This window comes from Rhinolophus ferrumequinum, chromosome 13 (genome assembly GCF_004115265.2).
Source record: "Rhinolophus ferrumequinum isolate MPI-CBG mRhiFer1 chromosome 13, mRhiFer1_v1.p, whole genome shotgun sequence".
Taxonomy (NCBI): Eukaryota; Metazoa; Chordata; class Mammalia; order Chiroptera; family Rhinolophidae; genus Rhinolophus; species Rhinolophus ferrumequinum.
This window is the reverse complement of record NC_046296.1, coordinates 65,752,444-65,768,564: the sequence shown is the minus strand read 5'-3', so window position 1 is coordinate 65,768,564 and position 16,121 is coordinate 65,752,444. Positions and strand designations below refer to the sequence as shown.

The 16,121-nt window shown below is 36.6% G+C and overlaps 1 protein-coding gene across 3 annotated transcripts in view; it reads left to right on the top strand.

Moving 5' to 3' along the window:
• Window positions 1-16,121, top strand: part of TAF1B (TATA-box binding protein associated factor, RNA polymerase I subunit B) — a 66,453-nt gene that overhangs the window by 34,708 nt on the left and 15,624 nt on the right. For all 3 annotated transcript variants that reach the window (XM_033125394.1, XM_033125395.1, XM_033125393.1), the window contains exons 9-10: window positions 10,210-10,357; window positions 15,385-15,562. In XM_033125394.1, the coding sequence (XP_032981285.1) occupies window positions 10,210-10,357; window positions 15,385-15,562 (326 nt within the window). The remainder of the gene's footprint in view (window positions 1-10,209; window positions 10,358-15,384; window positions 15,563-16,121) is intronic.

Below are 16,121 nucleotides of genomic sequence, written 5' to 3'. Positions count from 1 at the left end.
TGCTTCTATTTTATTATCCATAAGACCTAATGTAATTCTGTATACATGGTAAGGACTCAGTCTGTGTTTATTGATTAAATGATTTGAAATAGCTAAAAAAGAGAATAAGTTTAAATACTTTATTTTCAGATCTCAAATTGATCTGTTGGGGAGTATTTTCCACATAAGTAGGAAACTTCCAGACTGCTTTTGGTGTATTTGTTACATATCAGGAGGCCATTAAGTAGTGGCATTTGATGGAAAAACTAAAAAAGCATTCTATTAATATTTTAGTGGTAAATATATAAGGGTTATACTTTCTGCTTATAAGCAAGGTTATTTAAAAATGCAAATTATGGGTGTGTTGGTATCACTCATGAAAACCAGTGTGAGATAAATAATCTTATCAGTTCATTTGTAGTCTTTACCAATATACTGAACCCGGTAACGAATTACTTCGGTCAGAAAATGTCTGTGTGAGGTTACATTGATGGCACTTCTTTTAGGAACCGTGTTTCCCCGAAAATAAGACCTAGCCGGACCATCAGCTCTAATGCGTCTTTTGGATCAAAAATTAATATAAGACCCAGTATTATATTATATTATATTTATTATATTATATTATATTATATTATATTATATTATATTATATTTATTACATTACATTACATTACATTACACCGGTCTTATGTAAGACCGGGTCTTATTCTTATATTAATTTTTGCTCCAAAAGACACATTAGAGCTGATGGTCCGGCTAGGTCTTATTTCCGGGGAAACACGGTATATGCTAAGCGAAACCAGTGATTTCATGTGGATTATCTGTGATTTAGTTTGATCCTGGGCCGATACCCTCCCCAGCACCCAGCGTGCTCAGCCCAGGTCTCCCCTTACTTCTGCCTCCCAGGAGAAGAGAATGGGAAGCAGGTTGTATGCTAGCCTAAAGAAAAGCGAGTAACGACACAGGTGAGTCTGCTGCCAAAAGAATCACAGAACCCTTCCAAAATCAAATAGAAATTATTTTGGAATTATCTACTTACTCTTCTGGATACCAGCTTTTAATCTTCTTTAGAACAGACATGTGAAATTTGAACATAGCTATGCAACAGTCAGCAGAAGGATGACTCCAATAGTTTTTTCCTAGCTCCGATCCCGGGGCCAAAACAAGTTACTGTCTCCTATTCAGTTGGCAAATCTTCATTGGTCATCAGTTCATACATTTTTATTTATTCATAAGATTTGTCTGTCTGTGCAAGTCGACAGCATTTCTAAAATGGTCTCACCCCCAGGACCAAGACTATAGTTCACATAAAGCAACGTATTTACCATAGACTTCCAGTTGACTAGCCTTTGAACATGAAAAAGTATTTTTTGTTACTACTGGTAGATTCACAACCATTAAGATAATTCCAGCAGGCTGAAATGAGAGGTAAACTGTTTTGTGAATCATAATACAAGTGGGATTCATTTTAACCTTCTTCCGTAAGTATATTATAGTGCTTTGTCATTATTTCTGACATTACTTTTATTTCTTATTAATTGTCCTTTGTAATAGAAAGTCTCGTTTTAAGTTTGGATTAACAGGTGCATATAGCATTCGCTTTTTCTCAGCTGAATCTTTGCTTCAAAACAACAATAAGAATAAGGGTGAGGCACTGTGCTCTTGTTTTAAATAGCTAAGCAGGAAGTTCACCTCTGACAGGGTATTATAATCAGGTTTATCACAAGAGTCTGCTGTTGTGTAACAGAAACTCTAGCTTGTCCTTACCTGTCTTAAGGCATTGCTTCATGAAGGAAAATAAACTCACTGAAATATTTGTGAAATTCAATAAAATGCTTTCCCAAGCACTCTGTTTTTAATGCATGCTAGGACAATTTATTATAGCTTTGTAGTCTTTTACAAAACATATGAACCTTGTGATTTTTTACTATTGTAATTAAATGAATCTGTGTCACTCAAGAAGTTCTGTGTGTCATATTTACTATACCTCTTAGACACATCTCCACCACGTCTGGTAATAGTCTACATTCCCCCCACTTGTCCCCTCCTTTTTCAAGAAAAAGGGGGAAGGTTGGGAAGTCTTCAGGTGACTGTTTATTTAATTGACAGGCAGCTTTTCTTCATTGTGTGCTTTCTCTTCGCTCACAGAAGTGCATTCACTCTTCCATAGTATGTTGAAACTTTTAAATGGAAACGGCTTTTCATTAACAAAGGAAGCATTTTCTTCCCTCCTTCCATGTCTTAGCTTTCCCCACTAAGTCTTGGCTTCTTCAGCAGCCTTACCTCCACCAGAAATGACAAAAGGTGCAATTGTTCTAGGAGATGGCGATGGAGATAATGTCGGTGGAGTTTTGTGTGTGTGGGCTGCTGGGGACTGTTTTTCTTCTGTGTTTGGTTTTGTTTTGTTTTTGTTATTCCAGAAAGTTGAGCACACCTTAAAAACAAACTAAGGGGGAAAAAAAAAAGCAGCTTTAAAGACCCTTAAACCTTTACCTAGGTGAACTATTTCTTTCCATTAAGTTGTTCTGTAGTTTTTAAGTAGGACTCTCTGTCCCAATAAAAACAAATCTGACAAACAAAGCTCACTTAAAACATAGGGGAATGGTATACAGAATACAGAGAGTATTCATGTGGTTTGTTTTCTTTTTCCAAGCAGGCCTCCTGTCATTACCCTGCCTTAAGAGCAAAGCTCAGGAAAGGAGACAGGTGTACAAATTTTTAGTATTTCCAACCGTCTCCTTTTTCTGAATTGTGATTCCCAATTCCAAGTGGATAGCCTTTTTTTTTTTTTTTTAACTTATTTAATTTGAAGATGACCTCCTCCTTTATCTGCCTCTGCCTCTTCTGCTGTTTTATTTTTTGACTCAAGTTTCTGGAGTATGGTGCTGATTCAAAGCGTCACTTGCTTCTAGCAAAAATCTTTTAGTTCATTTGATAGAATAAACTGAAAATCTGGTCTCTTTCTGGGACACCTTCTCTATCGTACAGAGGACCAAATAATCAGTCACTGATTGAACTGAACTTGGGCCTAGACACACTTGTCTCTATTTCAGATACAATGTATTCTGCCAGTGGGGCTAGTACTTCAACCTTTTCAGCCTGATTTGCTTGATTTTTATATAGTTTCCACCCTCAGACCAATTTCTAAACAGATAATATGTAACACATATTATTCTACCATGGTCCTTCTCCATGTTTCTAAACACTCTCGAGAATTAGTCGTTTCGTCATCCCTCACTAGACTGAACAAGAAAGGATAAAGAGGAAACTGGAAATTCATTCCGAAGCACATTTCCAGTGTTTTGAATGTTGATCAACAGCATTCTGATCTTCTCTCTGAATGAGTAAAAAGAAAAGATGTCATGCTGGTTCCGCCAAACCCACTGAGTGGCACTTTGCCACAGTGACTCATTTTGCCTTGGAGCAATCTTACACCCTCTGTGAAACTAGGTCCCTGTTGGTTGAAGGAAGAAAAGACTCCTTCGGAGCTGTTGGTCATTTTCCATCGCCCCCAAATGAAGGCTTTATTGGATCCAGTTTCAGCATACTGTGGGTCTTCAAAGTTTATTCGAGACTCGTTCACCATGGTACTCTGTAGGCCCCAGGCAGCTCTTGGGATTGTTTGTGCAATAATAATCTGACAGGTTTAAAGTCCACCTGAGGGAAACTAAGGCAAGTGTAATGCTAACAGGTGTGCTCAGTTTCTCTCACTCCCACTCCTCCCTTGCAGAGTTACGCTGCCAGACAGCATGAATAGAAACCAACGATGTTTTCTTCCTGGCCTCCCACAACATCTGACTATCCCTGGAATTTGTGGGTGCACTTCTGTTTTCAGGGTTGTGGAGCAAGACTATCTGGGGGCTCTTTAAGCCTGCCAGAAAAATGAGGGTGGGAAGCGGCTGCCTTTTATGTATTCATTTATTCATTCATTCATTCATTCATTCATTCACATAAGAATATCCTGGAGAGCCTGTTTAAACTACAGATTCTTAGACCCAACGTCAGAGATTGATTCAGTAATTCTGGTGTGGGATCTAGAAATATGCATTTTTAACAAGCATCTTGCAGATGATTCTGAGATGGTGCTTAGCAGTACAGACAAGTCTTATCTCTCTACCTCAGTCTGTCTTTCTTTTGTTATTCCATAAAATATTTGAGGTTGAATGAGAGTAATTAGCAGATAACCAAAGTCCAGTATAAAACAAATGCTGTCGTACCTCACTAAACATGCCAAGTTTGCACAGGATTCTGGTAGACCTCCTATTCTACTTACTCCATACGCCTAGTGAAAATGTGGTGCAAATACCTAGCAGCTTCTATGAGACCCTTCCCTTGGACGTGCTCTGTACGTGAATGCATTTTCTAAAATTCAAAATCAGATTGTTCTAACACAGTCATTAAATGTTTACTGGAATTATTATGTGATAGTCACCCATGTTTTAGAATCTTGTCAAAATTAGAGCCCAACCTCGCGGGCAAGGACAATGGGACAGAAGCAAATATGTTTCACTGGGGTCTTATTCTCTAAAACAATGTATGTGACAGTGCTCTCCGCCTTCTGCCAAAGGTTAGCCTTTGCTGGCTGGTGGTACAGTTGGAATGGGAGCAGATACATAGGAAGGTTAGTCCATAGCCAAGCTGTGTACTGACAGTTGGGCCACCACTTCAAGTGATGATGGAGGCAGAAGGATCAGGCATCTGATCCTTTTGATGACACTCCTGGGCAGAAATGGCAGGTGGTGGTAACATCCAGTTATCACTCGTACCTCATTTGAGTTACTAAGAAGATCTCTTTCAGTCTTGTGCTAGAGCCATTACGTGGTAATCAAGCATTGTCTCTGGACAGAGAGGCCCTGAGTGGGGGATTCGGCAGGTATTGTATTTTCTTTTTGCTCAGTATCTTGGTATTACGTATTTAATAGTTACAGTTTAATCATTTCCCGCCCCCCCCAAATGTATGTTTCTAGTGCTAAGATGTTTTACATAATGTAAAGGTGGGTATTAGCAAGTGGTATAGATTTTGAATGCTTGTAGATTTTATGTATGTTGACTTTTTTAAACCTTCAGTTTTATTATTACGTCTAATTGTGACGTCTCTAATTTGTTGGGTTTTTTTTCCCTTTAGATGTTATTTAGATTCCTTCTTTATTCTTTCTTAAAATCATAGTAAAATATACAAACCATAAAATTTCCCATTTAAACCATTTTTACGTGTACAGTTCAGTGTAATTAAGTTTATTCACATTGTACAGCCATCACCATCATCCATCTCCAGACCTTTTTCATCTTCCCAAACTGACACTCCATACCCGTTCAACACTGACTCCGCGTTGCCCTGTCTCCCAGCTCTTGAGGTCCACCATCCTACCTTCTGTCGCTGTGAGTTTGTGCTGGCGCCTCATACAAGTGGAGTTGACAGTGTTTGTCCTTTTGTATCTGACGTATTTCATGTAGATTAATGTCTTTAAAGTTTATCCATGTTTATAGCATGTGTCAGAACTTCATTCATTTTTAAAGCTGAGTAATATTCTCCTGTGTGGCCTTGTTTATCCATTACTCATGGACATTTGGGTTGTTTCCACCTTTGGGCTATTGTGAGTCTTACTGCTATGAACATGGGTGTACAAGTATCTGTTTTAGTCCCTGCTTTCAAATCTTTTGGGCATGTACCCAGAAATGCAATTGCTGGATCATATGGTGATTCTGTTTAAATTTTTAAACCACTGTAATATGTTGTTGAATTCTTTTTTATTATTATTATGAAAATAATATGTTCAGAATGATTAAAAAGAATGTACAAAATAATGAATTGTATAAAGAAGGAAGTAAAAATCATCTGTAATCCAATTTCTCATGGATGCCATTAACATTGAGTATTTTTTGATTGTCTTATATAATGTGCATAAACACATTTGCAAACTTAGGATTGAAGAATATATATATAAATTTTAAAAACATTTAGAAACAAATTTTTAAAATATTTAGAAACAACTAAATGCAAAATATTTTCAGTATTGTACTGTGAGTATTTTCCTAAGTCATGGAACAGCTATGGAAATACTTTTTAATAGCTGCGTCATAGGGATACATGTAATATATATCTAACAGCTACCCAATAATAAAGGATTCATAAAGGAGAATATTTTCCAGTCACTCAAAACGATGTTTTCAAAGGCTATCTCATGACAGAAAATGCTCACAAAATGTTAGGTGAAAATGCAGGAAACAAAACTATATATACCTAATTTTCAACTTTTACAAAGGTTCTCAGGTAGACAGGAGCTTAGCCTAAGAGCAATGTCAACTATAAAAGAGATTTTAGTAGGCGAGTGACATATCAGATTTGCACTTTAAAATATCACTCTTGATAATGGTTGCAAAGAGGCAACAGCAGATATGGGGGTAGCGGTTAGGAGGCCTGGGTGTGGTAGGTTAGAGTAGGGTAGTAGCAGTGGAAGTGATGAGAAATAGCAGCAGTCACGACCCAGCTTTGAGGTGACTCAGCTGTGTGTGGAATTGAATGGATGTGGAGTGTGAGAAAAGGGAGCTTTCAGGGATGATTGCCAAGTGCTTGTTTTCTGTGACTGGGTAAGGAACACCGATGGAGGGATACGATTTGGGGGTGTGGAAGATGAACAATTCAATTTGGAATATGTAAGTTTGACATAGTGGAGAGATATCCAAGTAGCAGTGTCAAAGAGGCTGTTGGATTTAAATCCCAATGTTATAAATATGGATGAGCCCCTAATGGCTGAGAGGAAAGTCTACCGAGACCCTAAAGTAGCTTTCTCTAAGTTGTGAGCAATTTTTTTTTTAAAGATTTTATTGGGGAAGGGACAGGACTTTATTGGGGAACGGGGCACAGCCCACCATCCCTTGCGGGAGTCGAACCGGCAACTTTGTGGTTGAGAGGATGCGCTCCAACCAACTGAGCCATCCAGCCTCCCAGGAGCTCAGCAGCAGCAGCTCAGCTGCAACTTGTTTTCAATCTAGTTGTGGAGGGTGCAGCTCACTGGCCCATGTGGGAATCAAACCGGCCACCCTGTTGTTCACAGCTCGTGCTCCAACCAACTGAGCCACCCGTCCGTCCCGTGAGCAATTTTTGTTGTCTTTATTATAGATTTTCTATTTCATAAATTTTTATAATGATCATGTATTAGTTTATAATCAGATTAAATGTTGCTAAACAGTGCGTCATGATGTTCATCATGGCCTTATTTATATACGTATGAAAACTAGAAACAACTAAATGCATAACAATCATTCTACAATTTAATAAGTAGAATGATTATTAAAAACCTACCCAGCTTTTAAAAAATGTTTTCACTGTCATTCAAAAAGAAAAAGTCTAAGTCAGAGCTACCAAACTGAATTGAAACTAGGAGAATCTAGAATCAATTGTAAACTATAATATAAATATGTAGATTCACATAGTAATTATTTTATCCTCAGTTCATATGTGAAAGAATGGTGGCCTATTTATCTATTACACTAAAGCTGATACTGTACCAGCTTTTAGTGTAGACATTTAAAAAATATATTAAGTCACGTTAGCCTACTAGATTCCTATTCATTAATGACCTTACAATTACCTGTCATGAACTTATCATCTATTAAATTGGTTTTTGAAATGATTATTTTTCTAAGGGCAACAGTCACTGCTCTATGTAGTGTTTGTTTTGTTTACAGATAAAAGCACTTAATTGTATCCCCTACCTGCATTATTGAAAAGGATTAGAGTTGCCATAAATCTTGTCAGTGATATGAAAATTGTCATAACTTGAAAAGATGCTTCAAATTCTGTGCAAAATGAAGCAGAGGTCTAAGTGAATGAATTTTGTAAAGAAGAAAAGACCTCTTTCTCCCAAAGATCACTGAGTATTTATTTTCCTTTTTTCTCTTTTAAATTCACAAAATAGAATACAATTAATAGTATTTCACTCTACAAGTAGAATTATTGTATATCAACATTAAAAAAAGACCTAAAAGGATACATTGCTACTTTGGATTGACAGAAATTTACTTTGTATTCTTCAGCTATGGATAATCATATATTAATAATATAGCATAAACTGAAGGCTTTTTTCCCCTAATAAAACTCAGAGTTTAGATGCTGAAATAGTTGTATCAAAATAAATATTATGCAAAGATTGTAGCTTCAGGCAAAGTCAAATCAAGCATAGTTATAAAATCTAGAAATTAATATGATAGTTTTCTAATAAGCATACCCCTGTACCATTATAAAGTATTCCCTTATGCTTAAAATTATACATGAGCTGAATTTAACAAAGCAAAATTTAACAGAAATATTCATTCCTTCAGTTGGCTCCCAAACACATTCACACATTTAGAAGATGTTCAAGATATGACTTAACGGCAATAATTTTTAAACAACTTGAGGGTTTAATTGACTATAAACTCAAATTGGGAAGCAGATTTTCACTTAAAATACGGAAGAACTTTTTAATGATTAGACCCATTAAAAATGGACTAGACTACCTTCAGAGAAGGTATTGAGTTCCCACCACTGGGATTTACGAGAAGGGCCAGACATCTGCCTGCTAGGGATCTTGTAATGTTGGACTATATATGTCTAAATGTCTTTGTAACTCTGAATTCACCAGTTAGATTATTTCTCTTACAGGGGGATATGTGAAGTAGTCTGTTACACAAAATGGTTTACATAACTGTCATTCTTTCTGTTTCTATATTCTATCTTTAACTTTTTAAAAACTTTTTGAGGTAAACTAGACATACAGAAAAGTGAACATATCACAAATGTCCATAGCTTGATGAATTTTAATAGGCTGAGAAGTCCCCCCCACCACACCCCCCCACGCCCCATCTAGAATCCACATAACTTGCACCCCAGAAGCTCTACCCTTTCGCTTACTTCCAGTCATTGCCTCCCCTACTCCAAGAGAAATCACTCCTGCCTTCTAACTATTCAGAAGCTTGGTGCTGAGTTGCTGAGTTTTGTACTTTATGTACGTGGAATCATTCTCTTTTGCATCTGGCTTCTTTCTTTTAACATGGTGTTTTGGAGATTCATTCGTATTGTTGCATGTAGAGCGTTCATTTCTTTGTTGTATATATTCCATTGTTAGACTGGATCAAAATGTACTTGTCTATTCTATCATTGATGGCATTTGGGTAGTTTCCAGTTTGGGGCTTTTACAAGTAGTGTTGTTATGAACGTTCTAGTACGTGTCTTTCATGGACATGCCCGCACGTTTCTCCTGCGTATGTGTAGCTTGGAGTAGAATCGCTTTGTCACAACGTGCACATGCTCAAATTTTATAAATACTGCCAAAGAGGTTTCCAAAATGTTTCTATTCAGGCCAGTTTGAACAGGGTCCTACCATATTAGAAATATCAGTTTTTCTGAAATCCCATAGCTTTTTTTTTTTCAATTTTCCTGTAATATTTGACAACTTCCTATCTTGTAATCAGGTCATTTTTGCACCCCTATCTCCCATTTAGATTATAAAGTCCTTGATGGGATTGTTTCATTCATCTTTGTGTTTCCCAAAGTATCTCGCATAAAATAGACTCTAAATTTAATGTTTTTATTAAATAGGGAAAAAGTATATGTAGTATTAATATCACAAATGTTTATAAATTGTAAAAATATAAGTAGCATACCCAATAAACTCCAGGGGTAAACCTTAAAGTAACAGAATTTACTAGTATTAGTTCATAGATTTTCTTGAATTCTATAAGAAAATTTAATATGAATTGTGGATTTTTAACTATTAGACTTAAACCTTGGTGTTATCTCCCACATAGAAGCATTTGAATATAACAGCGAGCTAAATTTGTTGGCTGTGAATTTGAAGATTAATGAGAGGGTGCCTCTGTCAGAGCAGTTATGACAACATCGTAACTCCAATTGGGTCAAAGCTTTATCCCTTCACAGAAGAATATGGAATATTCTTCTATGACTGGCAAGAAGTAATGATTTCACTAGATCATGGGTAAGGCCAGTAAGAGTTTTATGAGCCAACATTTAAAGAATGTTAGTGGCTCTTAAATTTAGTGTTATTACTAAATTTTATGTTATTGCTAAGTTAGGATATTAGGGATTCAGGGGGGTTTTCTCTTCATGCTTTTTTCCACATCCCCAATTTTATTCAATGAATACATATTATTTTTTAAATCAGAAAAAATATTTTATTTTAAATTTATGTTGCCAAAATCGCTAGCTTGACTGTCTCTCTTTTATTTCAGTCTTGGCCTAACTATGAGGATATCCATAAAAAAATTATTGAAGTTGCCACATTTCTAGATTTGCCTCGTTTCCCAGACATAACCGAAGACTGCTATCTGCATCCAAACATCTTGTGTATGAAATACTTGATGGAGGTCAACCTCCCTGGTGAGTGTGTGGTATTGATGAGGAGTTTTTTCCTCCTAGAGTCTTAGTGACCAAATACAACATCCTCTCAAATCCTAGACTAGTAGAGCCAACCGGCAGGGTCCACAGTAACATGCAGCTTAAGTTCAGAATCCTTTCTTAAAATATTTCAGGCCATTCAGAAGTGAAGAGTTCTCTTTTGGTATGAGGGATATGCTTGAGAGAACATTTGGTTTTGACAGTAAGTTTGCTGAGTGCAAGTAACAAATGTTTCAGTGTGTGTTATCAGTGACCTTGGTGCACCCGCCCCCCCGACCCCCCGCCCCAAGAAGAAGCACTTCTTCATTTACATGAAGCATGATTATTACATAATAAATTCTGATTTTTAAAAATCCCAGAAACTAATTTATGGTAACATTTTTATTGTTTGGTGACATAATGCTATTTCCAGTCCCTAAAACAAATGGGGACCAAAGTCCGATGGGGTCACAGTGCACTCTTTAAGGCATCAAAACACAGAACATGAAAAGGGCCTCATAGACCTTATTCACAATATACTGAGACACAGGGAGATGGAATCTGCCGATGGAATCCATTCCTGAATTTCTTGCTAAACTAGAAATGTGAGTTCAGAACTTTCATTTTTAAGAGAAAATGCAAACGTGGTGGGACTATACTATTGCTTAAGCAGTATCAAAAATGTGATTGAATATATGTTTACTAGAAAAGAACAATAGATAACGTGAGAAAAAGTGTTTAAAACCATACGTATAATGTAATTTTAACTATAAAATAAGCATAAGTATGTAGTAATACATATATAAATGTAAATATTAAGTCTGTAATTTTAAAATGTTTTGTAAAGGAACAAAAATCATTTAAACTTTTCAAATATATTATCTGTTAAGCTAAAGAATGTGTGTCTCTTGTTGAGATTTCAGAAGTCACTATTTGATAAAGATTCCAGAATTTGGAAAGTCTGAATTCTGCGTTTTTGACATGTTGGATAGATCAGAATTACTGTTTTGGAGTTTGCTTTTTTAATTTACTTTTTTTATTGTTCTTTCAAAATATGAAAAGTTCCTGTGTTCTCTCCTGTACTCCAGAATCTTGAACTTACAAAGGGAATACTAGGTGTGGAAGAAATAGCAGGCATTACTAAAATATAACCGACATAGCTGGGTTAGGGCAAGCACGGAGCTGACGTGGCTGCAGTTGGACAGAGAGAGTGGCAGTGTTTTCTGGCCAGTGTGTGTAGTTTAGCAGTCTTTGTCACCTAACTCTTCCTGAGAGTAACAAGTAGAATTAAGCCCATTGTAACATGCAGTTCATCATGTTCATCTAATATTTATTAAGTGCCTTTTCGAAGACAATATTGTAAAACATCAGGGTAGAGAAATTTCACTTCTCATACATTGTTCAATAGAAATAATTTTAAATATAGAAAAAAATCATACATAAATGTTATTGTCCTCCTTATTTATTATACTGAAAAATCAGAAATAACTCAAATATCTGACAGAAAGGTTATGGCTAAGCAAACAGTGGGGTGTGTATTCAGTGAACATTACACAGCTTTTAAAATCCTGTTTGTGAGGAGTTTAGAAAAGCATGGAAAATGTTTATGTTATAATAAAAAATGAAATAAGCCAAATTATAAGTTATATATAAAATGAATATTCATAAAAATATTAGAAATAAATATACCAAAATATTAAAGTGCTATTTTTAAGTTACAGTAATGCATTTTTTCCTTTCTTCTACCTTTATGTATCTTATAAATGTCCTATATTGAGTCCGTATTACTTAATAGTGGGGGGAAAACAATAAACAAAATAGCTCTACAAATTAAGATGTGATAGTCCCTGCACCTTAGGATTTAGATTCTAAAATGTGACATTGATGTGCTAACTACCCATAAGATTATAAGCAGACCTCTAGGATGTCACCATTTTCAGTGTACAAATATACTCTCTACAGTGCCATCTGTTCTACAGTGCTGTTAGTCTAAAAGAGACCTGTGTATTTGGCGCTTTGACAAAGAGAGGGTTTAGGCTTCCCAGAAAGCTGGAAGTAGTTTTTAGCATGCTACGGCAGCACATGCCCTCCCCAAACCCTTTGCAACACATGCCCTCCCCAAAGCCTTCACGCATGATCATGTGGGCTCTGGAACTAGGTAGAAAGGTTTCAGCAAGCGTGTCACACACACACCCTTTCTGAGTGAGCACTGACTCTGACGGCTTTGAATGAGTTCCAAACACATTTTCTAGTATTGTTAGTCATACTGGGGCAGACACACGTGCTAGAGAGAATTTCTGGCAGCTTTCCCAATCACGTATGTAATTTGTGGGGAACTTCAGCATTTCCAAAGTGCTTCCATATATATATGGCAAGGCTCTGTGACACTTAACTGATAGGTGGCAGAGTGCATACTTACAACCCAGTCTTCACATTCCAAAGCTACTGTTCTTTCCACATTATGCTCTGGTTCAGGAGCCTGTACTCCTTCGTTTTTCTCTATTGTGCCTGATTCCTTTCTCATAATTTCTTCCATTTGCTTTCTTATTACTCTGTACTTTTGGTGTAAGAGAAGTAGTTCAGGATATTAATTTTAAAAGAAATAGAGGAGATAGTTTTCAAGAAATGTCAATAATAATAAGTCAATTTTTAAAGCAGAAGTGACTATAGCATCTATAACCCGATACAGATAATACATAAAATTTTAGTAAACGTATTTTTAAGTTTTTGTTGTCATGGTTTAAGTGTATGTGTTTGAAGGTGAGTCCAGCTATTGCTTTTCTGGTTTCCTCCATCATAGCACGACGTCTTTTGCACAGTGGGCAGTAGGCATTCAGTCAATGCTTGTGGCATTGAGCAGAATTGTGCATCGTCCAATTGTTCTGCACCGAATAATTCAGATGGAATCTGTAGGTTGAAATAATCTTAACAACAATAAGTCCAAATCCTCTGTCACCAAATTCTCTGTCGTACAGACCTTCGTGATCTGGCCCTGCCTACCTCTGCGCATTCAACACCAAAGCCTTGTGTTGAAGTATTTGCATTTCCCCAAAGCACCATCGCATCTGTGTCTCATCTTGATTACATGGCATTCTAATTACTTGTTACTAAACCATGAGCTCCTGGAGAAAAATGGCTGTGTCTTTCTCTCCGATACCCAGAGCATAGTTAATGCTCAATAAATGTTGTTTGAAAGAATGGGTAAAAGCAAGTGAAACTGTAACTAAGTTATTAGGATCTGGTAGACATATAAAAATACTTTGATGCGTATTTTGAATTATCGTTGTTATATATGTTGTATTTCTCTGTGAACAAAGCATTGTTTAATCAGTGGAAACTTTTTACTTAAGCGTTTTAGGAAAAAAACTACTTTTGTGTTTGACTCATTCTTCACCATAAACACATAGGTTCCACCAATGATGTATAGATTGCTGCAGTTAGAAAGACAAATAAAACAAGGCTGAGTCTACCCTCAAGTTTAAGAGGGAGCAAAGAAGTAAACGCTTACAATATGCAGTAGTGGGGTAAATGCCGGAAGAGCTGCTTTAACATTCAGAAGAGGGCTAATCAAAGGTGACTGGTGTCATGCAAGTGTTCTTAGAAGAAATGATCGGTACAGTTGAATTCTGTAAGATGAGTGAGACTCCACCCTACAAAACTTGAGATGAGAAACAGGGAAAAGAAATTGGCTTCCTAGGCAAAGGGACAAAAATAGTGTAAAACAGAGAGGCCAGTGAGACTATGGCTTGTGTGGGTAACTGCAGAGACCTATTTAATGGGTTAGTGAGAGCAGGGGAATGAGATGATGGGATCACAGCAAGATCAGACAAGAGGAAGGAAGACCAGTTATGAAGATGAAGTAAGGTGCAGCAGTGCAGTGGAGAGGGAAGAGACTGGATGAATTTGAAAGTAGTCAGCATAATAGCTCACATTTAAAGTGCCCACTCTATTCCATTCACTGATCTAAATGCTTTAGGTATGTTAATTCATTTAATCTTCACAATAACTATGAGGTAGGTACTATTGTTATTCTTGCTTTATACAGATGAAAAAAGCGGAGACACAGAGAGGTCGTGTAACTTGTCCAAGGTCACTGAGCGAGAAAGTGACGGAGCAGGGATTCCAGTCAGGCCGTTTGGTTCCATAGTAGTTTACTCATAGCTGCTGGATTGTACACCACATCGGAGGAGGAGAATCAATAGGACATGGTGACTGAATGTGTGGAGGAGACTCAGTTCAATTCACTACACTTTATTATGCTCTTGTAAATAATAGCTATTCTTCTTGAAATTAAAATAGAATATGGTACGTCTTAGATACTTAAATTAGTGAGTAAAGCAATTTGTTTAGTATTTTAGAGTTTTCAACATCTATTCACTTAATACTATCTTAGCCTCACCATAACCCATTTTACAAATATAGAAGCTGAGGTTAAGTGACTCTAATCCTAAGTCAAAAGGCTAATGATTGGAAAGCCTGAATATAAGCCCTGGGTGTTCTGGTTCTAAGTCCCACATTATTCAGACTGCATCATAAATGAAGTCTATGCTGAGCATGTAATTTCTTTGGGAAAGCAGTGCATGTAGTCAAACACATACTGAGGCTTCCAGGTGCTTGCCAGGTGTCAGCCAGCCAGGGAGTGCACATTCCTGCAGAAGCTCTTGGTCTCACAGGGGACTTAGTTTCAGGGAAGCGCTAATTGCTATAGAAACACAGACAAGAGATGTGTATGAAACAATAGAAAACTGATGTGTGCCTGATGTATTAGGTACCAAGATGGGTCCTATAAATAGTAGATGTTTTAGGAAGTCAAAATAGGAAAAGATATGCCTCGTCAGGATCCTACCATTAGTTTTTCTATACAGATATCTTTTTTTTTTTTTGGTCTATTTTATTCACAAAATGTGTGTCTCCAAGTTCTAGCATAGAACCATGTTTTATGATAAAGCTTATTTTATGGAGATATACATTAGTATGGTCTAGTTAGCCAAAGAATTTAATTCACATTTTACTGGTTTTATCTTCAACAGATGAAATGCACAGTTTCACCTGCCAAGTGGTAAAAATGGCTGGCATAGGAGAAGTGGATTTTCTGACATTTGATCCAATAGCTAAAATGGCCAAAACTGTTAAATATGATGTACAAGCCATAGCTGTCATTGTAATAGTATTGAAACTGCTCTTTTTATTGGATGACAGTTTAGAATGGTAAGTGTATGCCACTTGTATAAGGGAAAAATTATATTGTTTTTACCTAAGTATTCAGAGGGAGGGACTCCATACTTACTGCAATGAAAATAGAGACTCTCAGCTGTTACAGAACATTGGCTAGTAGCAACAATTGCTTCTTACTTAATATTTTAACTCAGCTAGTTGCCAGAGATTTCATTCTACCTTAGTAAGTTGTTGATGTTTTATTTCTATTTTTTAGGTAGGTACACGTTTCTCATTGTTCCACTGATTCCCAAGTTTTAAATCATCATACACAAATCCTAAGGAATTGTTTGGCACTTCATCTATGTGCCTTTAGGCTCCTGGCACTGTGTCTCAAAGATTCTTTGGAAAAGTAGTCTTAAAATGTTACCCCTCCCAAGTGCCAAAAAGAGTGGCAGTTTTTGCAATGTCTTCCTCCCCATTTCAGGGATTGCTTCTCCATTCAGGTTGGCATCAGTTTCAAGTACTGTTATATACTCTTCTTTCAGAAGAATTCAGAATTTCACTGTCTTCAAATAAGTGATCTCTAAATAAATTGATTTGTTTATTGGTA